Source organism: Rhamphochromis longiceps, linkage group LG20 (assembly GCF_057381845.1).
Source record: "Rhamphochromis longiceps isolate RC_006_pf linkage group LG20, R_longiceps_female_GT1.1, whole genome shotgun sequence".
Classification (NCBI taxonomy): domain Eukaryota; kingdom Metazoa; phylum Chordata; class Actinopteri; order Cichliformes; family Cichlidae; genus Rhamphochromis; species Rhamphochromis longiceps.
Genome location: NC_140576.1, coordinates 7,104,731 through 7,132,028, shown reverse-complemented (window position 1 = coordinate 7,132,028; position 27,298 = coordinate 7,104,731). Strand labels below are relative to the sequence as shown.

Sequence of the window (27,298 nt, the reverse complement as noted above, 5' to 3'; positions counted from 1 at the left end):
ACACACACACACATACTGGTTGCACGTATGCACGCACAGGCACACATATCGCGGTCTCTATTGTATCCCTTATTTGTTTCTAATGTTATTTTCAAGTGACTTGTGTGCTTTCCTGTAGTTTCCTCTGTTCCCTGCCTTTTTGTTTCAGTTACTGCCTGTCTTATTATCAAGACTTGCTTCCCCCTGTTTCTAGGCAGGATTGAAACCAGTTTAGACATTAGTGAGGTCCACCTTTTTTTTCTTTAATTTTTCTTTTTTCTTTAATACAGCACCTGCACTCCAAGTAGAAGCCATAATATTTTAGAATTCCCAGTCTTTTTAGGCAAAAACCACCCAGAGCCACATACTGATTATCTGTTTTTGCTTCCTTTTCTTCATGTGACTGTGTGCCGTGCTCTCGCTAATGTCACCTGTGTCCAGTCAGAACAGCATGCACATAGTTTTGCCTCTTTGCTCATCTGTTTACCTTCTGTTTGACCTCCTTGTACTTCTTCTGTTTTTCAAAAAGGATTAGAATGATCTTGGAAGTTTGTATCAGCTTTCATTAAGCTCACTTGTAGTTAGATTTGTCTGTGATGTATCTATTCAGCTCTTCTCTCCCATGAATCATAACACAATCAGCTTCTCTTCTTTTATCGTGTTTGAAATCTTCTCCGGGTGTTTTTCATCAAATGTGCCTTTTCTTCTGCTACTGCTGTTTGAAGTTTCGAGAAAACCTAACACAGACAAGGAGACTCAGTTAATGTAGAATCATTCCCTTACCAAACCTTTACAAAATAAAACATGTACACAATGTAGTGTTTACACAGTTATAGTTATTTACTCTTTATCCACGCACTGTGCGCAAATGTTTTATGAGCTGTAAGTGAACCGATTTAGCTGTAACTTTTGCTATTTCTTTCTTTCTTTTACGTGGTCAAGAAATGCAGTCAAAGCAGTTTTTATATTCACAGGTTGACTGTGAAATGGTGAAATTCCATTTGCTTGGAATAGCAAATGGTTGTTGCCTATTCCAATTTAAAAATGAATAGTCATTTTTAATCAACTTGGAGGCTGCTTAAATTACCTCCAGTTCAAGTCAAGAATTCAGCCACATCTCTAGAAACAGCTAGTAAAATCCAACAGGGTGAGCAACATGGGCGCTCAGTCAGCCAGGCAGGCTTTAAATGAAATCTCCAGTTTTTCCCAGTAAAATAGAGTTATTTTGTGATGATTTTCTGGATCACAGTCTCCTAAAACCTGGTGCTTTACACAGCAACCGTGATCTGCAACAGTAGCACTGAAACTAGTGAAAGAAATTGTAGCAAAAACTAATTATACAGCTAAGCTTTGTAAAATTAAAATGTTGGCAAGCTTAGCTGAATGAGCATTATATCATGCTGCAGCGCAGGAAGCAAAGCAGGCCAAGCTTTTTCTGCATGATAAATCACTGTTTTTGATTGCTTGCTCTTATGATTTGCTTGTATGGACATACTTGTCAAACAGAAGTACAACATGAGGACTTATATATTGACTTGTATTGATATAGTAGCAGCTCTACCAAAAGATAATACTTTATCTGTCCCAAATCCAAATAAATATATATAAAATATATTCTTATTTATGCTCTTTTATGGGAATTTTATGAAATTCTCAGTTGGTGAAAAAAAAAACAACAACCCCACTACAGCTGCAAGGATTGCATTTTAATTTAGCAGATCATAGTGCAACAGAAACAACAGTCTGGATAATAAATCTGAGAAATGTTAACTATTTGATGGAGTATGTGCGTGTGCAAAGGCAAGACTAAGAAAAATAAAGCTGGTCCAAAATAAATACTTCAAATACAACATGACTACCTTTTAAAATGTGACTAAATTGTGAGCCATACGCATAGGTGCTTTAAGTGGTGACTGGATTAGCTGTGAAGAAATCCTGACTCAGTGTCTGGAGAAGCTTTTTTAAAACGTACTTCATCACTGAACAGTCTGGCTGTGCCCTGCACGGGCAGCTCCCAGGTGTGGTTTTGTGTATCTGTTTTAATGAATGGGAAGCTGTGCACTGCTGTTCAGACCATCCGGTGAATAAATGAAAAAAATCTTTATAGTGGCAAAAACCAGGGAAACAGGGACCTCTGTGTCTCTTCTCTCATGTAGGGCCTATCAGTTTTCTCACTGGGTACAATCTTCACCCTGCGGGAGGAAAGCCGCTCTTACAGAATCATCCAAGGAAGGAGGCTTACGTAACAAGTCGTATAATGTCAATTAAAAGACCCATTTAAAAAGGAGCATGAATGGCATGAAGGAAAAAAAGAGCATCAGCGAGATATAAATAACAGAAGATCCATCAGAAAAGTCTTAAGAATGACGACATTTATTAGATTTCGTGCATGTTTTCACACTCAACTGTAGTAAGCTATTAAAACAATGCCCTTTCTGTTTGCACTGCATCAGATCTTTATTTTAACTCATTCAAATGAGACCTTTGATGAAAGTAAGCTCTTGATGTTCGTTCAGAGGTTGCAGGGCCTGTAAAAAAAAATCAAAGAAAATGTTCAGCACGCAACAGCAGCTCTGCTCTGGTAAAATACCGACCTATTTTTCCATGAATTATTTCTTATTGCGGTTCACTCCCACGACCACGGAGCGTCTGCACGAGAACGAGCCAACACTGTCGGGAGCGCGCAGCAGTCATGCCTCATCCGTCGCTCGCCTCGTCAGTGTTGGAAAACAGAAGAAGAATTTTGCCTTTCAGCTAAAATAAACCGTTTTACTTTAGTTCTCGTGCTATCGCTCGACCGCCCGCTTCGTGGAAAAGAAAGTGACATATTTTGCCAAACTACTCGATAATTTATCTTCCCCCCCTCCACAGTCAGCGAGACAAAAGAGGGCAATAAGATAAAAGAGGAGTGCAGCTGTGGTGATGTGCCGTTTCGGGTTCTCATCCTTCATTTCGCAGGTCATTCCTCTAACCTGATGCTGTTGATACTCCCGACGCTGTTCAGTTCAGGGATGGAAATGCTTTGGAAGCCACTTCAACGGACCTGAAGCCATGACCGACAGAGTCTTCATCCCCCGGAAACAACGAGCAGTCAGGAGCCTCAACATTTCGTGAAAGGTAAGCCAAGACCCGCACAGCTGGTTATAATTACGTCAGACTCGCCGGTGATTAGCTTAGGTGTACAAAAACAAACAAAAACAAAGAGAACAACAGAGCTCCATCCAAACAGGTGGTGTCCTGCAGCAGGAACAGGTGATACTAAAAAGTGTATTTCTGGATTTATGAATCGAAACGTGACATTCCTGTGGACCCGCAGTACAGAACTGACCTATAGATCGAGGATTTTATTGGTATTAAAACGCTTGAAAGACAAAATGCGGATGGAGAAGTGGCCTAATTGAAAGATGGAATGACAATTATTACGGTGGCTACTGTCAACTATTATACAGCACACTAACTTAACAGAGCGAGCAGCTTTTAGGCCTTCAATAAATCTATGTGATGTAAGTGTGGTAATTAGTACACATTGGCGCTGATTGACAGGAAACGCATCAGTAAAAGGGACAGTAACCTAGATACAGTACTTGTGCAGGCACAAGGTTGAACTTAAACAATACTGAACACCGGTTTTCACATGCAGGCCTGCAGAGAACATGTAAACTTCCTTAGGCAATTTTTAAAATGTTCTGTGCGAAATTAACATAATTTAAGCTGTGCTCTGCATGTCTGCTCTTTGTGTTAGTTTGTGAAATCTCATGCATTTCGTGTGCTTTTACAGACATTTTGTTTAAACAAAAGCTATATATAACTGTACAGTATATATACACTGATTTACTGGTTTCCAAATCTAAAAAAAATAAGCCTAAATAATATATATATATTGTTATATATATTGTTTTTGTGTTTGTGAGAGTGTTGTGACACAATGGCTTAACTAAGTAAAAGTAATTACTGCTCTACTAGGATACCTGATTTATAGCGTTATTTTCCTCCCAAGTCATTTATTCAACACATTTATATAATTAAGCTTTAAGACAAAAACCCTACATTTTTTTTCTTTTTCATAAGATTCTTACCAGAGCCATAACTTTGAACAAAAGTGGCCCTATACTTTAAACATGTGCAGTCCAATATATATTAAATATACAACAGCATTACCAGTGCAGTTTTGCTCTACAGCCCCTGATATTGAGAGAGAATTGGCAGAAATCTGATGACATTCTTTCAAATGCTATTTTAATACACTAACCAAAGGAGATAATTATTAAGCGAGGAGCTATTGAATGTTGTCAAAGGTCAGAAAGTGGCCATGCAAGCCAATGATCACTTTTACTGCCCAGAGAAACTGCTGTAGCTTGCATGTGACAGTTACTTCTACACCACAAAACCTCACAACAGATCTCAGTGTTTCGCAGGGCATGTGTGACATTTTGTTTGTCACACGTTCGGCTCTGTCATTTTGTGACCGCGCTAGCCCGTGTTCACACGATTCTATTTTTTTACTCGCCCACAACACGTTGACCGCCCTTCCCCACACCATTATATGGTAATGTAACGTCGTGATTAATGGCAATGACGATAGCGTGTAACAGTTATGATCTTTTCTTGCTGCTTAATTTTGCTTATACAAGTGTAATGCGTGGCTTTAATCTACCACCTGATTCACTTAAACTGCCACAGATGCCTGTTTTCAAGAAAAACACTAGTTCTGCTACCATATGGTGCCCAGTGATCCTGCTCCAGTCATAGCTGGAGGTAGCTTAACATAAACTGGAAGAAAGCCTCAAGGGTTGCATTTGTAATGGAAAATTCAGCTCCTTACTCTGTGACAAGCTGGCCACCCAGCTAAGACCAGTACTCACAAATGTCTCAGGAACATCAAACAGCACACCATCGTAATCTTTTATCACACTGGTGTGCTGTTTCAGTCTGGGAAGCTTACTTTTTGTATTGACTGCATATCGTTTTGAAGAATATAGTGTCAAGCTTGACTTGAATAGATGGTCATAAGCTAGAGAAAATGGCACATCTTCTATTCTGTCCTTGATTTGTCCATTTTCTAAATGCAAGCAAAGTGGTCTCAACTGGATTAATCCTTGTAAATCAGTTTTATTTGCTGAATTTAAATAAATAAAACTGAATATAAATAAAAGTAATGACTTCTTTGTTCATACCCACCGCACACAATGCAACCAAAAACCACAGTGGTCTAATTCTATTGATTAGTTCACTTTTATTGATTTTTGTTTTTTTAATAGATACATGATCTTAGCTTACCTTGGCAGGAGGTTCAAAGGTCAAGGGCACAAAGCACCTCTGGGCCTTTCTATTTTCTGCTGACTGGAGCTGGCAGCCTTTCACTGGCTTGGTTTAGAGACTTCATGCGAAGAGGGCTGGCACAGTGGCTAGAATCTGGTTAGGGAGCGGGCTGCCAACTAGCTCTGCCACCCTGCTGTGCATTAGTGAAATGCTGTGATTAAGTGGAAGGGGTATGTGCTTAGAACATGTTATCATCGTTGTTTCAGTGCTTGAGTATATGTACTTGCATATTTCTTGTCTGTAGTTTGCCTGTAAGTAACTTCAGACTGACACTATGGAGTGTTGCTGACTACAGGATTTTATACAGATATTTGGCTTCAAACTGTTTTCATACATACTAGGGAAGCTGTGACTCAAGAGGTATACAGACCTGTAGTATCCTTAGTTAAGACTCCGAACACCAAGTTGCCACCTTTCAAATGTGTGAGAGCTTTTGTGTAAATGGGTGTAAATCTTGATTCTGAGTTCCACATGGAATCAATGTTCTAATTTATGTAGCAACCGGAAAATCGTTTTGTCCCTACACCGCAACCTTCTACACATATAAATTGTTCTGGTATGCGTTGAACAGACATATAGTTCAATTTTTTTGGAGGTGCACATAAGGTTACTTAGAAGGTTGTGGCGTAGGGTTTAAATGGGGTTGTGGTTATGGCGTAAGTTACAACGTAGATCTGATGTAGAGGTATCATTCACATGTAACCCCAAAAGACTGAAGCAAAATGGTGGCATACATTAGATCCAAAGCTCTGGGGAAATTGATCTAAGTAATTCTTATTTTTCCAGTGTTTTTACCCTTAATCATCACATCATATCAATTTGGAATATAAATGTTGTATGATGTACCTGCTTCAGCCTTTAAAAAAATGTGATATATTTAGAATGAGACTCAAATCTTAATTACTTCCATATATCTAAATGAGTATAGTCTTTTAAAAACATATTTTTCTAAATGTATATTTCAATTTATGATGTATGTCTTTCATATATATAGAGATAGATAGATGGATATTAATAATGAAGTTGTTATGCAGCATGTAAAGAAAGACATTCAGTCCGGTGCCTAACGTGATAGCGCTTATCTCATAAAGACACAATGGCTTGTCAGTAGGGATGGGTATCGTTTAGGTTTTATCCGATACCGGTGCCAAATCGGTACTTTTGAAACGGTGCCGGTGCTCAAACGGTGCTCAAACCGGTGCTTAAAGAATAGAGAACACAAAATTGGTCCAAAAACCTCTCATGCTCAGCTGGTTTTTTGTAAAAAGATAACAATGTTAGCCTTTTCTGCAGCTATGGGGTATATATGGTATGATTCTTGGCTGGAAGCAGTGCTTAAACAATGGAAAAAACACAAACTTTGTCCAAAAACCTCTCATGTTTAACTGTTTTCCACTTTTTCTTTGGTCATTTTAGCCTTTTTGGCCAGGGTGAAGGGAGTATCTGCCATCAAACAAGAAGACAGCCGCATGTAGCTATGATGATGTTTGCTAGTTCACCTTACATGCATTAATGTAATAACGTGGTTAGCCTACTCAACGTAAATTACACACGAACAACATTTAGCTACTCACGCAGAGAAGAACGGCTGCTGCCATCATCATCCGTCATCATTTATGCTACACTGGCAGGGCTAGGGGCCGGGACTCTCCTCTTCGTGTTTTTGGGGGATGTTGCATAACAGGCAACCCACCCCCAGTAGATGTGCTCGGTGTGAGGTCTCGCAGCAAGCTATCAAATACGGCGCATTTCTGGGCTTTAAAAAAAAACGCTATGCGTCGCCAGGTGTTTCATCGGATTTGAGGTGTTACCTCCTTTGACAGTATCACAGTATCAGCTTAAAGCACTTGTTGCAGGCTGCTGAGTTTGCTCTAAAAGAACGTACGTACCTGGGCCCGTCTACTATTCTCGGAAACGTAAAATGATTGGCTAGAAGTGTATCACAGCTCAGGAAAAAAAAGCACCGAAATAAAGCACCGAAATGTGCGCTGCTTTTCGGTCTGGTTACTACCGTTTATGTCAGAACCGGTGCCATCATGGCACCGGACACCGGTACCCATCCCTACTTGTCAGGTGTTGTTAGTTATTGGGTGCCATGTAAATGAAAACAGCTGGTTACTGTGGTCAAAGGGTTTTGATTGTAGTGAGAAAGTTATACACTCAGAAAACACTTTATTAGGTACACTTTGCTAGTACTGGGTTTGACTGGTCTGCTGGTGCCTGTGGAGGCCATTTTAGTAAAGTGAATATTGTTCTTGTCATGTTCAAGAAACCAGGTTGATTTGATTTGAACTTAGTAACATGGCATGCTGTCTTGTTGAATGCAGTCATTAGAAGTTTGGTTCACTGTGATCATAAAGCGATCAGGAACAATACTCACATAGGTTGTCACACTAAAACAATACTAAGTTGATACCAGTGCCCAAAGTTTACCAAGAAAATATCTTCCACATCATTACACCACTGCAAGCAGCCTTAATCACTGATTCAACGATCCTACCATGCAAATGTTACAGCAACATATTGGCCATTGATATTGATTGATTATTGATAATCTTTAACTCTTATGATATTTTTTAGATGCTTAAGTTTGCTTATACAAGTTTAAAACTGATAATGTGATGCATGGCTTTAATCTACCACTTGACTAGCTTAAACTGCCGTAGATGCCTGTTTTCAAGAAAAACACTAGTTCTGCTGCCATATGGTGCCCAGTGATCCTGCTCCAGTCATAGCTGGAGGTAGCTTAACATAAACAGGAAGAAAGCCTCAAGGGTTATATTTGTAATGGAAAATTCAGCTCCTTACTCTGTGACAAGCTGGCCACCCAGCTAAGACCAGTACTCACAAGTGTCTCAGGAACATCAAACAGCACACCAGTGTCGGGGCTGACACAGGCAACATTTTTCCATGTTTTTCTATTGTTTTTTGAGCCCTTTCTCAGTTTCCTGTTGTCAGCAAATAGAAATGGCACTTTGTCTGTTATGTTGCTGTAGCCCAGCTGTTTCGAGGTTTGACGCGTTGTGTGTTCAGAGACAGTCTTCTGCATACCTCTCTTGTAACGAGTAGTTGAGTTAGTGTTGCCTTCCAATCAGCTCAAAGCTGTCTGGCCGCTGTCCTTTAACCTCTGGCATCGACAAGGTATTTTCCCTTGGAGAACTGCCAATCACTGGATATTGTCTCTTTTTTGAACCATACTCTGTAAACCATGGTGATGGTTGTGAAGGGAATCCAAGTAGATCAACAATTTCTTAAGCTGCTTTAAAACATTCCTAACAGTCAGTTATGCTTTCTCCTTTGGTTGGGATGTAAACACACTGTTAAAGTAAGTACTCCTGTAATGGCTTTTAGCAATTTTTCTGTTGCCTCCATTATCTGTATTTGTGCATTGCCACACGCAGTACAAATCATATTGACCAAGCCAGTTATGACTAGGCTGTCATATAAAGGTAAAACAAGAGGTACAGAGAGATTACAAATTTTAGCCTCTTTCTAAACACAGAAACTCTCTCCTCACCTTCACTGATTTTCAAAATTTAGCTTCTGGCTGCCCCATAAAACTTCCATTAAGTCTTATAGGCATTAAGCATCAATTGGAATTCCTGTCAGCTTTGTCACATTTAATAAACATCATACTGTATGTGCCTTCCTCTAAGGAGCTTTGAGAACTTCTGCAAGTTGTCTTTTGACATATTGTTCTTATACTTTGCTAAAAAATAATATGATAAAAATCTCCCTGATTTTTATCTATCTACCTACTCAAGTCTTAATTACTTCCATATATCTAAAGTAGTATAGTCAATTAAAAACAAATTAAAAAAAAAATTTATAGTCCAATTTATGATGTATCTCTTTTATATGTGTGTGTGTGTGTGTGTGTGTGTGTGTGTGTGTATGTGTGTGTATATATATATATATATATATATATATATATACACACACATACATATATATATATATATATATGTATATGTATATAAATAAAATTATATTTTTAGATATTAATAATGAAGTTGCTATGCAGCATGTAAAGAAAGACATAGCTATATCACCACTACTATGTCCGCGTGGTTACCCCTCACCAGTTTGTCTGTCTGTATTTGTAGGTCAGGATCTTAGCTCGGTCATTTTCACCCACCCTATGGGCTGTGTCCCATTTTGACCGAGGGACTTCCATTCCAAACTCGGCACAGATGTTCCTGTATACTATGCCAGCCACTTGGTTTTGGCATTCCATGCATGCCCTGCCTGCTAGCATCTTGCAGTCTCAAGACAGTCTCAGGGTGCTGGATTTGGGGTAAAACCCTTCATGCATAGTCAGGAGCTTCCTTGTCTTGATTTTGGTGGCTTCTATCTCCTCCTTTGGCCAGCTTATATCCCAGCAGAGTATATGACCACCGGCAGAGCGTAGGTGTTGATTACCATGATCTTGGTTTTATTGTTCAGCTGATTCTTTAGGACTTACGTGACCCTCTGCAGATGTCAATGTCAACCATGTGGAGAGGAGATGGTTGACAGTTGCTCCATTTCATAGTCTGTATCCATAGCCAGTCTTGTCAATGATTTAACTTAGGGGGTTCAGGCCTATGCAGAAGAGCAGTCGGGGCAGAGCGTCTCCCTGGTAAATCCCACACTTGATGGTGAGGGTCCTATGAGTGTTTTAGAGTCCTGTTAATCCTGTATAGCTCTAGATCAGGGGTGCTCAATACGTCGATCGCGATCGACCAGTCGATCGCAAAGGTAATATTGGTAGATCGCATGGCATTAAAAAAAATAGATGCCAGCCTATCATCCATCCCGTCACTTGATTGATACAGGGAAGCCAGTCAGATGACAGCAGATTTTTTCTGACGCTTAGGTCGCTGCGCATGCGCAAACAGCGGCGCGAAGTGTAGTAAAACTGACAAGCTAGTCAGCGAGTTAACTCCAATTTTTAGCTCTCGGTTTTTTCTCTTAAACCTGGCCGTCAGCAGCTACTGTCCGGACTATGCATCCCTGGCTGATTCAATTCAGTGCAAGTCATCAGAGTAAACTCAGGTAATGACAAAAAATTTACATAGTTAATTGTGTTGTGAAATATTGGATATTGCGGTTATGCATGTATATACATTGTAGATATAAAGAATCCTCAATATATTTATAAATAAGTATATGTTTTGGATTTTTGTAGTGGGTAGATCATTTTGACTTGGTCATTTTATAAGTAGCTCACATGCGGAAAAAGTGTGAGCACCCCTGCTCTAGATATTCCACGATCCATGTGTAGAGTATTGAGTCACGGGCTTTCTTTTATCAATCCAGATCATGCTTAGGTTGGTGAGGCTGGTCTTGCAATCTCGAGCAACAATTCTGTCCACCAGTAGCTGATGTTTTGCACCTCTGGTATTCCTGTTGATTCCTTTCTGTGTCCCACTCATGTATTTAGCCATGTGCTTGTTCATCTTAGCCACTATGAGGCCTGACAAGGGCTTCTATGTGGTACTGAGGCAGGTTATTGGCTGGTAGTTGGGACCAGTCCGTTCTGGAGATCCTTTGGGAGTAGGACTGTTCGTCATTCAGTTGGCCTTTCCAGGTGTCTCTTGTTGATTAGCAGCTGGTTCATTTGTACTGCCAGATGCTCATGGAATACAGTCAACTTCAGGGCCCGGTACGGTCCAATCCTTTATGCTGCAGACCTGTTCTTGGATGTCTGCCACTGTGATGGTTACTTGTCCCTGCTCAGGGAGGTTGTTGTGGTCTGCTCTTAGATCGACTAGTCACTGAGCTTTGCCATTATGGGTTGGGTCCTTCTCCCTTCCAGTACTTCTCATCTACAGCCTTGGTGGTACAGTCCTTATGTTGTTTCCCTGCTACCAAGAGCACACCTTGGATGATTCAGTAGAGTACAGCTGGTTTATTCTGCCTTCTATCTCTCTGGCTCTTCAAGTGGCTGGCCAAGGCTGTGAGTCTTTGTTTAGAAGTTTCCGAGGCCTCAGGACACCTTGCTGTACTTCTTAGCATCTGCATCTTTCTCCAGCTCCAATAGTTGGCTAACTTCTCTCCATGCTACCTTGATGTTGGCGTCTTGTCTTCATGGAGCAGATGACTTCTAGTAGACCTTCAGAGGGTACTTCACTTAATTTTGGTAACCAGCTCCGGAGGTTCCAGGTTTCCAGCTTCGCTATGATCCACCATGACCTGACTTCCTGGCTCCCCCTTGCTATAGCATTTGTGTTGTACCTCATCGATCTCCAGTTGTGATAGCAGTTTGTTCTTCTGAATGTTGGAACACTGAGCTACTAGTTCTTTCACCATGAGTGTGGACGCTGAGTATCGAAGATTCCAGAGGTTTCACATTCTCTTCATGTAACCTCTTCCACTGGGGTTACTTGCATAGTAGCATTCCAACAACACTCTGCTCTCATCTCTTCCCCACTTATACCTTCTTGTTCCAGTAGCCCACTTCTCATCAGTGTGTCCTGGTTTCTCAACAGCTGATGTACATATTTATATGATTGGGCAGCTCAAATTTTTTTCTGGTAAAATTACACTTTGGGGAAAAAAATGTAATTGGGGATGGGGGTAATTTTGCAACATTACTTTCTTTCCAAGCTTCCATAGATTGGGAGTCTTTTTTTTTTTTTTTTAGTATTCAGCTACACAAACATAAAGTTATTTCCTCAAATATTTTTGTATTCATGAAGTCCAGCACATTTCCACTTCCATGTTTTATGGTTGTTACCCTGCAGTCATTCTGACAGTCTTGCTCAGGTCTATGCTGATTTGCATATAAGCACATTGATTTTGGTTTCATTTGACCAAAAATGTGGTTTGAATACTCATTCACATGTTCTCTTCCTTTTTTTTTTTTTTTTTTTTTTTTTTTTTTTTGGCAAAGTTTAATCATGTATATTTGCGAGCAGTCATTTTCTTTTTGGATGTCGTCCACAGCCGTTCATGACTTCATGAATGTGTGCTTTGCATTGTCTGAGCCATTTCTAAAACATCAGTTTCCAGTTGTGCCAAAATAGAAGAGCTTATCCATGTGTCATAGTGAATTCAGCTTGGTGATTAGAATGGCCATGTACATTCTGTTACTGGGATATGGATCTTCCTTTACCAGTGCTACCCAATTTTGCTATGTTTCTTCTTTAATAGCCTAATGATACACTTACCCTCTCCCTCGGTTATGAGGTCTTGGAGTCACGTTTCCAATTTGTTACCTTGTGGAGATTGCATTTGACATAAACCAAGACAACCTGCCTAAAAGCTTTGTTTTATTGTGTCTTATCAGTTGTTGAATATATTCTTAAATTATATTTCTCCAGGTTGAATTGCAAACATATTTAATAATAAATGCATTCATTACTAAATAGTGACACCTACAATATAAATAAATCATATTTTGGAATGATATGAGAGTAGTGTAGATAGTTATCTACCATAATTTAGGTAGGTTTATTCATTTATAATGCATAAATGCATTAATGGAAATTAATGTGTCTTTATAAAGCATAACATTATGACGACTGACAAATAAAGTGAAAAACACTTATCTCTTCATCGTGGCACCTAAACATACAATCAAGTGATACAGTATGTTATAAGTTGATGTTATGGACAAGATTTTAGTGAGTTTGACAAGGGTCAGATTGTGTTGACTGGGACAGAGCATCTCCAAAACTGCTGTTCATTTGTGGTGTTTCCAGTCTGCAGTGGTCAGTATCTATCAAAAGTCGTCCAAGGAAGGAACAGTGGTGAACCAGTGACATGATCATAAAAGGCCAAGGCTCATTGACGCATATGGGGAGCAAAGGCTGGCCCATGTGGTCCAATCCAACAGAGAAGCTATTGTAACTCAAATTGCCCCCCAAAATGTTCATGCTGGTTCTAATAGAAAGTTTTCTGAATGCAGTTTGTTGTGTATGATGCTGCATAGCCTACTGCAGGAAAAGCATTCCTGCTGACTTTAATTTCAACGTAAAGGAGCTGAAATCTGTAAGCATCATTGATGTAATATTAAATCGTGAAGGTAGCAGTGCACTGGGTAGAGCAGTACTGTCTAACAGAGCAAAATGTTTTCCTCTCTCACAGCTCCAGGGATGAATGGCTGGTCCGGCAGTAGGACCCCATGCATCACACCTGTCAGCAGGGAGCTTTTAAAAGTGGCCCACTCCCTGGTTTATGTGAAGCTAAGAGATATGGGTCAGCATCACACATGCATTGCAGCTCTCAGTTTGCACCGCACACACACTGACATTGTGCTGATGAGCATGGTTAGATGCATCCTTGAAAATCATCGTGTTCCTTGGAACAGTTTTCGATGTAATTACTCGTCTGATCTCATTTAGACACACTGTCATCTATTCTGGCCTTTGTTTTAACAGATAAATCTATCTTAATGTCTGCCAAAATGTGTCTGGGCAACCTTGTCTCCTCTTCTCTCTGTATCTCAGCTGATTATAGTTTCAGATGAAGAATAAAAAAAAAAAAGTGTTTGGTCCTTCTTTTTAGTAGTCCAGAATATGACTCATGTGTAAAGTGATAAGTTAGTCATCCAGCAGAAGAAAAGCACTGTTCTTCATACAGCAGTTTCACAAGACCACCACAAAGTATTTCTATGAATGTCTTTGACAGAGAAACTGTGGTAATAAATGTGTAATATATATTCAAATATACACATAATATCGTGGTAGGAAGCACTATAGTGCATAATATGTGTACACTATTAGCATTTATTCAGTCTGGCTAATATTTCTCCATTTTCTCAATAAGGATGCAGATTTAATTATCTTGTGTATTCTTCTTCTTGTCCTTAGCGGGCGACCAGCGGCGGTGGTCTGCCGCGCAATCAGTACGCTGCTGTAGGTGCCGCAGGTTCTCTTGCTTGACCAACGATTATCTTCCACGCTTTTCGATCTAAGGCGATGGTTCTTGCCTGCTCGAGGTCAAGTCGAAGGGCCTTCAAATCATACTGGATTTGTTTCATCCATGTCTTCTTTGGTGCATTTCGATGCACCCTCCAATCGGTGGGGCGGGTCAACCAGAGTAGGCCATGGGGGTAGCGGCTCGGGTCCATTCGACAAATGTGGCCAAACCAACGGAGTCGGCGGCGCTGGATTAGGTCGCCGATCGTCGGTTGGCTGCCGCAGCTGGTGAGGATGGTGTCATTTGAATGACGGTCGCGAAGGAAAACGCCGAGAATTCATCTAACGCAACGCATTTGGAAAACTTCGAGTTTGCTCAGGTCGTGTTTGAGCATTGTCCACGTCTCTGCGCCGTAAAGTAAAATGGGCAGGATCTTGTGTATTATTCAACATTTCTAAGCTAGATAGTCATATCTTCTAACTAATAACTCTAAATACTAACATATTTAAGCAGTTTGCATATTTAACTGTTTTTTGTTACTTTATTGCCTATATATACAGTGGGGCAAAAAAGTATTTAGTCAGCCACCGATTGTGCAAGTTCCCCCACTTAAAATGATGACAGAGGTCAGTAATTTGCACCAGAGGTACACTTCAACTGTGAGAGACAGAATATGAAAAAAAAATCGATGAATTCACATGGTAGGATTTGTAAAGAATTTATTCGTAAATTAGGGTGGAAAATAAGTATTTGGTCACCTCAAACAAGGAAAATCTCTGGCTCTCACAGACCTGTAACGTCTTCTGTAAGAAGCTTTTCTGTCCCCCACTCGTTACCTGTATGAATGGCACCTGTTTGAACTCATCATCTGTATAAAAGACACCTGTCCACAGCCTCAAACAGTCAGACTCCAAACTCCGCCATGGCCAAGAGCAAAGAGCTTTCGAAGGACACCAGGAAAAGTATTGTAGACCTGCACCAGACTGGGAAGAGTGAATCTACAATAGGCAAGCAGCTTGGTGTGAAAAAAATCAACTGTGGGAGCAATCATCAGAAAATGGAAGACATACAAGACCACTGATAATCTCCCTCGATCTGGGGCTCCACGCAAGATCTCAATCGCGTGGGGTCAAAATGATCATGAGAACGGTGAGCAAAGATCCCAGAACCACACGGGGGGACCTGGTGAATGACCTGCAGAGAGCTGGGACCAAAGTAACAAAGGTCACCATCAGTAACACACTACAACGGCAGGGAATCAAATCCCGCAGTGCCAGACGTGTTCCGCTGCTGAAGCCAGTGCATGTCCAGGCCCGTCTGAAGTTTGCCAGAGAGCACATGGATGATACAGCAGAGGATTGGGAGAATGTCATGTGGTCAGATGAAACCAAAGTAGAACTTTTTGGTATAAACTCAACTCATCGTCTTTGGAGGAAGAAGAATACTGAGTTGCATCCCAAGAACACCATACCTACTGTGAAGCATGGGGGTGGAAACCTCATGCTATGGGGCTGTTTTTCTGCCAAGGGGACAGGACGACTGATCCGTGTTAAGGACAGAATGAATGGGGCCATGTATCGTGAGATTTTGAGCCAAAACCTCCTTCCATCAGTGAGAACTTTGAAGATGAAACGAGGCTGGGTCTTCCAACATGACAATGATCCAAAACACACCGCCCGGGCAACAAAGGAGTGGCTCCGTATGAAGCATTTGAAAGTCCTGGAGTGGCCTAGCCAGTCTCCAGACCTCAACCCCATAGAAAATCTGTGGCGGGAGTTGAAAGTTCGTGTTGCTCGGCGACAGCCCCAAAACATCACTGCTCTCGAGAAGATCTGCATGGAGGAATGGGCCAAAATACCAGCTACTGTGTGTGCAAACCTGGTGAAGACCTATAGTAAACGTTTGACCTCTGTAACATAACCTTTGTTGGCAATAACAAAGTATTGAGTTGTATTTTTGTTATTGACCAAATACTTATTTTCCACGCTGATTTACGAATAAATTCTTTACAAATCCTACCATGTGGATTCATGGATTTTTTTTTTTCACATTCTGTCTCTCACAGTTGAAGTGTACCTCTGGTGCAAATTACTGACCTCTGTCATCATTTTAGGTGGGGGAACTTGCACAATCGGTGGCTGACTAAATACTTTTTTGCCCCACTGTATATTGTAGCACTAAAGGTTATCTCACCAGTTTGCATGGGTGAGGCAGGAGGGAAGCCACTGTACTCCAAGTGATGGTCCCAAGCCCGGGTAAATGGGGAGGATTGTGTCAGGTAGGACATCTGGTGTAAAATCTTGGCTCAAACATGCATGTTATAATGAATGAGATTTCGGATCGGTTAGTTGGTCAGTTAACACAATATTGGAAACGACATCACTTGGAAGATACTCAAAGGTACCATACCCATCAATGAGGATTGAAGCTAACTTGTTTTTAATGCCACCATTAATAGCAGATTGATGGGAAATTAGGTAAGAACATCACATTGAGGGTGTCAGTGTAACACACTGAGGTGGTGATTCTTTGTGGGACAGTGAAGTGATTCTTCACATTTGCCTGAAAACTGTTAAAGGGTATTGGCTGTACATGAAGATGTGACAGCCAGTGGCTCCCTTTGCTGTTTTTCATCCTTGTTGAATAAGCAAGTAGTATTTACAATTACAGACGACACAAGATTTAATAAAGAACAGCACACCTTCAGAACTCTGTCGTGTATATACAGTATTCTGTTTCCAAAATTGTGATATCCTCAAATTGTTGTTGGTTTGAGCAACATATTGTATCATGATAGTGTTATATCATATTGTGGGTTACTCTGCGATTTCTACCCCTAGAGAGATTTTTCCACTGTGAGAGAACACAAGACTCCAGTGGGGTGAGAAAGGCAGACCCTGTGTTAACATCAGTGATCACTGGTGCTCAAACTCAGTTAAACAAGATGGAAAATATTTACCACCTGTGGTCGTGTTATTTATTTATTTATTTATTTTTTGAGAGCTCACCCGTGTGTTTTCCTCTGCTGTTTATATTCATCTGGATAAAAATTCATAATATGGGCTACAGGTGTAGAAGGCACTGCAGAGAGGGATTTAAGAACATGACCAGGGCACATTTACAGTTACTGTCATACTGTAATTATGATTACCCTATAAAACCTTGCATTGCATAATGGAAAAACAAGACTGTAAATTAATTATTAAAATACAGGATATATTTTTATATTTTCTGATCTTTATTGTTTTAGTGCTATGGTGAACTAGACACTCATTTTAACAACTCATCAAGTATCTTGGTATTAGAGAGAGAAAGTCTTTGCGTCATGTGTATGTAATTTCCAGTGCTGATTTCTCTTGTGTACACTGAGACTAATTTGGCTTTGAGGCCTGAGGGACTGTGGTTGATCGAGCTGATCGTTGCACTGTGGTTAGGAAGCTTGTCAGTCAAGCATTTGGATAAAACCAGTGCTACAAATACTACTACTGCTACCACTGCTGTTCCTGCTATACCTCTAATACTCCTTTAATAACCATAACATGCATACACAAACTTATACATGGTGCTACACAAGCTCAATACTGAGACCAAGGTTTCAGGATACAACTTTTGTTTTTTCAATAGGAAGAGGGCCATGTGACACATCAAACTTATTGGTAATGTCACAAGAAAAGCAATGGTGTGCTTGGTTTCAACGTAACTTTATTCTTTCATGAGTTATCATGAGTTATTTACAAGTTTCTGACCACTTATAAAAATACAGCAGTTAAAGTGAAACCTTTGAATTTGAGGTGTCATGTCATACTGTATAGTTGGCTTACTCTGGCTGTGGGCTTACCTTGCTACATGGGAAAACTGCTATCTGAATTTTTCTGTACTTAACATTTTCAGCTGCCTTTAATACCTGTTATTAAATTTTATATTTTGGGGTACTTCAGTTTCTTCTAAAACATTTGCTCACTTAAGTTAGAATGACAGTTTTGAAGTTGGGTTTTTACATTGTCATGGTACAAAAGGGGAATTCAAGTTTACATAAAAAAATATATAATCTGTTTTTTTTTTTTGTTTTTTTTAAATAATATCCGTATGACCTTCAGCTGCTCCCAGAGGTAAAAAAAAAAAAAATTGGACTTGGCTGTAAAGACCCTGGTATAAACATGTTAGAGCTTAACACAATTTCTTGTATTAAATGGAAAGCTGCTGTTCCTCTTGAGTCTTGTGAGTCATCCAAGCAGAAGGGCTCCAGGTTCATGGGCACTGCTCTCATCTTACACTTGAAAATTACAAATGCAACTAGATAAACAGAAAAAGAAATAGTTTAAAAAGAATCATTCTTTTTTTTTTGCCTGAGGTGAAACACAAGTTATCTTTATTATGGAACACACTTTTAGATGTTTGTATGTCTATGACTCAGAAAAGTCAGTTCTTTAACTGTGACTGAAATTGGGTTTTTTTTTCTTTATACAATTGTTCTCTCTCTTACTAAACCGATACGTACAAAATTATGACAAACACAAGATGATATAATCATAGATTGATTATTTGACAAATAAAAGCAGGGTATAATGAAGTCTTTTAAACTCTTCATGTTAAACGATCAGCTGTTCATCAGCTGTGACTTTTTAAATCAAGTCTGTTAATTGTGCTTCTTATCAGTAATGAGTCAAACCATTAAAAACTGAAGAATACATTTTGACTTCCGAATCACAAAAAGGGGAGCTGAGTCATCTATATGATGTGATCATTTCAAGAGCTCGAATATGACTCATGCAATGCAAGTTATTTCAGAATGCGTTAAAAACACAACTGGCTTGTGATGATTTATCAAACTTATACAGTAGAAATGACATGTTATGCAACATTTTTATCCAGTTGCAGACTTAGATGGCGTGCTTGCTGCCTGAATCACTTTAATAAGCATTGCATTTCTGAGCTATTTTGGAGTTAATGCAAATGTGAGACTGTAATGTGCATAGTTTAGATAACTAAACATGTTGGTTAAGGTTGGATAGACATTGTGATTTTGTTTAACAAATTCTATACATGCTAATGTTACCTAGCTAGTTGTCAGCAACCAGTAAAATGTCTTATACATTTTACATTTACAAAATTATCTAATGCAGTCACAAATGTCCTTTTAAATATATTTGGTATAGCACATTAGTTATTCCCAACCTCGGGTGTTTGTAAGTTAGTGTGCTCCTAGGTAGTTTACAGCTCTCCCAAGTGTGGATAAAGTGTGGAGGGTTGCATCAGGAAGCATATCCGGCTTAAAAATCTTTGCCAAATATGCAGCTCCATCGGTTGTCATGTCCCCTTGAGTTCTTCTTCTTGTGTAGCACAGTTATATATAGAAATATAAGTACTAAAGGCTGAATTTATGATTGACACAAAATATGACAATGTCACCTCAACCTCAATCTCAATAAAGAGATATCTGCATGCCTGGTAATCATTTTCTAGTCTTTTATTGACCATTCATATTTGTTTGGATGCAGGTGGACAGTGAAGAAAAAGAGGGACTTCATTTGCTGAAATGCAGTATGGCATTTCAGACATTCGTTAAAAGAGACCACAAAGTTTTGAATTGTATATAAACCAACCAAATATTGGTTGGTTGGCCATTGCCCCCAAAAGCGGAGTCAATACTCTTATTGCTTCCCAGACTGTCTAAGCTAAATCTATTTCATTACATTTCTCAATAATGAGTTTCCATAATGTGAAAGATTTAGCACTACTGAAGAATCTATAGAAGCTCCACACTGCGCTCATTTGTTCTGACATTATCACTGAGATGTTTTTACCTGTGAAAGCAGGAAAAGCATCACTGCAATGAAAAATAATAATGGATGGAGCCACTGTTGATAGCAGGTACCCAGTATGTCAGTGAGTATGCTGATTCTGGATTCAGTCTTCATTTTGGCTGTGCTTTTCTGTTCTGTTCCTCTGCAGCTGGTGAACTTGAAGAGATGAGTGAATATACCAATAAAATCTGATTTCCTGTTCAGCAGATGCACTGTATAAACATTTAACAAAAGGGCTTGGGTTGACACACAATGGAGGAGCGGGACGGGAGGGGTGATGTGATCAACAAGGAAATTCTCTTCGTTCCATGCACGAGGCATCAATGCATTTTAGGAACTGTGTCCAGTATTTTAGGTGTTGATGTTATACTATTTTTTTTGGTTACGTTGTTTCATGCCACACCAAAGAGAACAGGGTTATGATGATGCTATACTTGTCATTTCAAGTGTCCCCTCCGAGAGTCTTGCCTACAGCATATCAGTGTTTGGACAAGCCAAAAGACAGGGCATAGATGTGACAACACTCTCCAGCTGTGCCAGACATTTTTCACTGGAGAGTGTAGGAACAAAGAGCTCTCATCTGCTGGTGATTCTCTCTGTGTATTATGCTGGAAATGACCTTTACAAAAAGGAACAAACTGTTGCAAACTATTTCTCGTGTTCTTTCAAAAACTGCATATAAAAGATAACATATAATTACATTATGTTTTTTGTCCTTTTGAAAGTGGTCTACTGTCTAAATTGTCGCAGGAAAAAACCCCACAAAACAATACACACAATTATAAAGTGTTGCCTCACGATTTACAGTTGAATCAGCATCTCCAAGAAAAACAAAACCCTCTCAGGATGTAACTAGGATGATGCCTCTGTTGCCTTAATTATATATATAAGTTCGTAAATTGGTCAAAGAAAGATAAATTCCCATCTCAACTTTAATAGAACCTCGGATGAATTACTCATTCAGGAAAAAAAAATGAATGTAAAAAAAAGGACAGTAAATTTTCACAATTAATGAGCTGCAAGCAGCAGCTGTTTTTCTTAATTAACGACTTAACAAATAGCTGATTGTCAAAGTTACTGATTAGTCTACTTTGTTAATTATACAAGAAAGTCAAGTAAATGCGTGGGTCCCTAAGTGTGCACTTCTGTGGTATTGATATTTATCTCAATATTTTAATGTTTGATTTTTTTGTTAGTACTTTATTTGCTCATTGCTCATTGTTGTTATATAACTTGATCCTTGTTTTTACAGATGTCACAAGTGTTTCTATAATATCCCTGAATATCTGTCACCAGTACAGATGTGTGGATTGCATGACTGCAGCTTCATGCATGTGTCAACTGGACTTCTTAAAATAAGACCTGTTTACTAATTACTGTTCTCTCTTAACCTCATTAGATGGAAAATTTTCAGGCTTAACACATAGAGTTAATCTGTTGTGATTAAAATAACCCCATTAATTCACTGATAAGGGATTATGTCTGGTCAAGGATTATTTAGAACTAGATTGACCAGTGTAATTTCTTAAAATTGTTACTCCCTCTGACCACTTTGCTTCTGTCGTTTCTCACCCCGTTTCTTCAGCTTTAGGACTGTAAGGGAACTGGCCCCGCTCTGCCATCCTCCTCCTCTAACATCACACTGCGTTGCACCACAGTCATGTCCTTTCCCCACTGTGCCCGACCCATGGAGAGTGCACACCCACCCAGATAGGATGCCTGCTCTGCTTGATACCCTGCATCCCCTCCTGCCCATTACCACCTCCTCCTTCTCCTTGTGTGTACCTGCTCTTGCCAACAGTTCCTTGCGGCCCCCCAGGCTCCACCCTGCCTCGTTACAACATGGTGGATGATTTAACCACCATGAAGGATGATGTCATCAACGCCAACACGCTGGCTTGGCTGGTCTGTTCGGGCGTGTCCATCCTTGCCAACACTTGGAGTATCCTTAGTGTCAGTGCCAAGCAGAAGAAGTGGAAGCCGCTGGAGTTTCTCATCTGCACCTTGGCGGGCACACATATCCTCAACATGGCCATCCCCATTACCATGTACTGTGTCATAACACTGCGGCGTCAGCACTCCAACTACGAGTGGAATGAGGGTCTGTGCAAAGTGTTTGTGTCTACCTTCTATACTCTCACACTGGTCACCTGCTTCTCGGTCACCTCACTCTCCTATCACCGCATGTGGATGGTTCGCTGGCCTGTAAACTACAGGTAAGACAACTGATTTTGTTGTTTATGACTGACCCTAGTTATAATCTTTATTCAGGTTGCCTAAATTTTAAATGTCCATTTCATCCAAATTTCAGTTTCAAGCAAGGTATTACACTTTATATATTTCAATATTTATTTGCTATGGTTTATACACATCTGCTTCTGATGTTTTTCCAATCCAGTACATTTCATTCCTCACTCTGAACAGTCATTACTGGAAGTATCCAGTAAGTATCCGAGTATCGGAGCAGTTGAGACGCATTTTTTCTAAACACACTCTGTGGCTTTTAAACCCCAAAAGAAGCTGCGCCAAAACTTGGTCCACCCCAAGGATCAGATCTCCTGACACAAACAGAGTAATATAGTGTACGCTGTTAAGTGCCAGGAGGATTGCCAGGATTTATACATTGGGGAAACCAAACAACCTCTGGTGAAGCGGATGGCACAACACAGAAGAGCTACCTCGTCAGGCCAGGACTCTACAGTCTATTTACACCTATAGGCCAGTGGACACTCTTTCAATGATGAGGATGTACACATCCTGGACAGGGAGGAACGCTGGTTTGAGCGCAGAGTCAAAGAGGACATTTATGTGAAAAGGGAAAGACCATCTCTGAATCGAGGAGGGGGCCTAAGGGTACATCTTTCGCCATCTTACAATGTTGTGATTGCAGCCATTCCCCAACTCTCTGTGAATGGTACTCATGGCCATTGCTCAGTGGGCTTTGATCAGTGGGCCTTGATCAGTGGTTGTTGATCAATGGTCATGAGAATTTGCATAATTAAGATTAAGGAACTGACCTCCCAGCCCATTGTTCCTTCAGTGGGCTGGTTTCAGTCATTATGCAAATGCACTGTTTATAAGATTGGGGAAACCTGCAGTCAGCTGAGACTGAAGAAGTCACTTGGATGAGTGACGAAATGTTTCTCCCACAAAATGCTAGGTCCAGATGAACAAAATCAACCTTTGGAGAATTACTGGAAGAACTTTCTATTGAAGAAATGGCTGCTTTATAAGCTGTTGTCTAGTTTTATCTCCAGATAAAAATAGACTAAAGTAAGAAATAATACTTTGTTTTGTAGTTTAGGGGGAACCAAATCTTTAGGTTCACTTGAATATTCAATCACAGAAATGTCAGTATAGTGGATACAGTATTATGTGTGTTTTTAAAAGTAAAATAACATAAATAAATGCAGTGTGATCTTTAGCACAGAAAACATAAATGTGTTTAAAGGCACTTTTAGATGTTAATCTCCTGCAAGGCTCACACTCAATCCTTGAAAAATTCTATAGTTAAGGTTCAGGTTTTTTTTGGGCCTCTTCCTTTGACAACTTCTCACATAGGATATAGACAGATTTCAATTTTTGTGGCCCATCACCTTATTTACCTTTGATTTTGAGTGTGATGCTCTTCATCATGCAAAGACTGTCCCCTGCCAACACATCTGCTGGTTGCAGCTATTTGGGGTAACACCATGTGAAACCTTCTAGACTGAGCATCTGCCAGCTCTAGCTTTCACCTTCATTTGGCTCCTCATAACATGTGATAATACTAAGTAACACCGAATAATAAAGATCAGGTTCACCTCACACTAACAACACCATTTTGGTCCTGTAAGACTTCCAAGAAATCTGCTGTTCACACATAATCAGATGTTCTAAGGAAAGGTTCCCTTTCCTTTAATATGAGATTTGGATGCTGTATCTCTTCTGATATGTACCAGTGCTGCTCTGAACTGACACATGCTAATGATTATTAAGAAGCACCTCTTGATTTGTTCTAAGATAAGATTGTAATTTATCATGATAATGAGTTGCACAGCAGACCATATTGACTGTTTAAATGGTTAATGTGAAGGTTTGTAATTGGTGCATCTTAAGAAAATTTGAAGCATAGCTCAGAGGCCTTGGCTTTGTTGCAATTTAGCTGTTACATTCAGAGCTCTAAGCTCTGCCCATCAGGTGCAGCATAATCATTTGCAGTCGAGTGCATTTTGAGAGCAAATACTGTAGGAAAACAGCCAGAGAACCTATAAAATCAGCTGTCGCATCTGCAGAACACATACCAACTAAAATGTGGTGCATGTGGTGAACATCAGTCTTCTGCTGCATCACTCTTTCTCTCCTGCTGAAAATCTACGAGCGATTACGTCCTGTGGCATCAAGCCTGCAGATACTAAACATGTTTTCAACTTGGCCAATTTTGCAGATAAGCAGACATTCAAATAAGATATGCAAACTTCCTTTTAAATCTAAGCCCAATCTTGCTATCTATATTGCTTCTGCAGCTGCCAGTATTGGCCGATGCCCACACAGTGATATCAAGCTTTACACAGATGCTTATATCTCCCTCGTCTGCTCCCTCACTCATCTGACTGTAGTCTCTCTGGTCTCCTGTCTGGGAACACTTTCCACTCAGCAGCTTGTCTTCTTCTGTTCAAGTCACCTTTAACAACAGTATAGTGGAGTGATAGCTCAGGTGATGCACCGTATAATTGCTGTTCATCTTTCATTTAATTCGCTCCACATTTGCCCTGCTGAGCTAGCATGGCTGCCTTTACTCTGACATTAACATACACTGAAGGCCTGAATTATGAATTCCAACCTTGTACTTAGGCAGCTGTGCTCATCACCCTGCGTTCACTATCTCTTAGGAGGGTTTTTTCCGCTCACAATGCTCTCAGTCTGGTAATAGATTTATGCAGCTTGGTGATGTAACTGTCCCCATGTACCCCAGGCACAATCAGGAAAGGCTAGCATTATTACTCATTGTGACAACAAGACCTACTTGTCTTTGAATGAAGCCATAGTGCAAAGATGGAGGCTACTGCAGTACTACTGCTACTGCAGGCTATTGTAGTACTCTTATTGCGTCAGTGTATGTAGGCTTATACTTTACTACTTTCAAATGTTTTCCATTTTATTTTGCCAATCTTTTTATGTAAAGCTATCCATTCTAGCCAGTGTGCCCCATTTCTCTGGAAATGGAGAAGGGAATTGGTGATATGCATTTTGGTTCTCATCGGGAGGTATATTTGGCTTCCTACGCTAAAAGAGCTGACGCTTAATGAATTAAAGCATCTTTTACCACACAAATGAACCAGTAGAACCATATTAACTGTACTTTGTTACACAATAGAGGCATAAAATAGTCTATACTTACATGTTCTAGGAACTGAAAAGGATATTTTTATGTATGACACACACACCTATATTTGTGTGTGTGTGTATATTTTTGCTTATGTCTGGAACAACTCAGTAATCCTTGAATACAGTAATCTATCCAAATGTTTTGGCAGCTTAGCGTACTCTTTCGTCATGTTTGGGAAATGAGAACGCCAGTCACTGCTTGATATATTTTTAGATGTATGTGTGTAGTTTCTGCAAACCTTGAAAAGTGCCACATCGCCAGAGGTCACAAACACATTCAGCAAATTGCTCGACTGTAACAATTACTTGGAGGTGAGAGGAAACAGAAATCTCTTTGTGTTGAAATGGACCTACATGATAAATAGACCGAGGGATATCAAAGGCAATCTTTTACCATCAACAAATAATCGATTTCCTTCCACATTCATCTTCAGTTTATCTAAGCTGTGCCTATGTGGGTTGATGTTTTTATCAGCTTATGTATCCCAGCTTCATATCTGCCATTTTACAGTATTTTTCCATGGTTGGGTCTGTTTTACTTGTAATACTGGTCAGATTTCCTCACCATGAAAAAAAAGTCAAACACAGACCTCGTTATCAGTGTTCTATTTGAATCATTTTGTTTGAATTGTTGAGGACAGATCGCAATTACTGTAGGTGCACTGTTTGCCAATATTGTATAGTGTGTGTCTCTGATGTGTAATGATTGTGAGAAGGAGACTGAAATCCTCCATGTACTTATAATATTGCAATATTGCTTCATAAGTTACTTTAGTACAGTCAGAGTAGACCACACTGTACTTGTTAGGCAAGGCAAGGCAAGTTTATTTGTATAGCACAATTCAACAACAAGGTGATTCACAGTGCTTTACAGAGACATTAGAAACAAAAACAAATAAAAAGCATGATTTAAAATTGATTAAAACAAGCAAACAAACAAACAAACTAAATAACAAACAAACAAACAAACAAACAAACAAACAAACAAACAAACAAAACAGTATGTAAAATCAAAACAGATAAAATCAGTAGTTAAAATGTAAGTTTTGAAGTTTAAGCTTAAAAGTGTGGATTTGGTGCTTTATTCAAATGCAGCTGAGAACAGGTGAGTCTTCAACCTGGATTTAAATAAACTGAGTGTTTCAGCTGATCTGAGGCTTTCTGGGAGTTTGTTCCAGATATAAGGAGCATAAAAGCTGAATGCAGCTTCTCCGTGTCTGGTTCTGACTCTGGGAACTGATAAAAGACCGGATCCAGATGACCTGAGGGATCTGGAAGGTTCATAATGGGTCAGGAGGTCACTGATGTATTTTGGTCCTAAACCATTCAGAGCTTTATAGACCAGCATCAGAACTTTAAAGTCTCTCCTCTGACGGACAGGCAGCCAGTGTAAAGACCTCAGAGCTGGACTGATGTGGTCCACTTTTTCGGTCTTAGTGAGGACTCGAGCAGCAGAGTTCTGAATGAGCTGTAGTTGTCTGACTGATTTTTTAGGTAGACCTGTAAAGATGCTGTTACAGTAATCAAGCCTACTAAAGATGAATGCGTGGACTAGTTTTTCCAGGTCCTGTTGAGACATCAGATCTTTTATCCTCGAAATATTTTTGAGGTGATAGTAAGCTGATTTTGTTATTGTCTTAATGTGTTTTTCTAAGTTTAGGTCTGCATCCAGCATTACACCCAAATTCCTCGCCTGGTTTGTGGTTTTTAGGTGTATAGATTGAAGTTCTCTGGTGACCTGTAATCGTTTTTCTTTGGCACCAAAGACTATTACCTCAGTTTTGTTTTTGTTTAGCTGGAGAAAATTGTGGCTCAACCAGTCATTAATTTCCTCAATGCATTTACCAAGCGCCTGTACAGGGCCTTGGTCTCCTGGTGACATTGTGATATATATTTTTGTGTCATCTGCATAGCTGTGGTAGTTTATTTTGTTGTTCTTTATAATCTGTGCCAGTGGGAGCATGTAAATGTTAAACAGAGGG

At 39.8% G+C, this 27,298-nt stretch overlaps 1 protein-coding gene across 1 annotated transcript in view; it reads left to right on the top strand.

The window, feature by feature from the left end:
- The first annotated feature begins 2,414 nt into the window (after nucleotides 1–2,414).
- The window catches only part of gpr153 (G protein-coupled receptor 153), a 39,189-nt gene continuing 14,305 nt past the window's right edge, over nucleotides 2,415–27,298 (top strand). Inside the window, exons 1-2 of the mRNA XM_085394541.1 lie at nucleotides 2,415–3,096; nucleotides 21,535–22,165. Of these exons, the coding sequence (XP_085250667.1) occupies nucleotides 21,792–22,165 (374 nt within the window). The 5' untranslated portion in view covers nucleotides 2,415–3,096; nucleotides 21,535–21,791. The remainder of the gene's footprint in view (nucleotides 3,097–21,534; nucleotides 22,166–27,298) is intronic.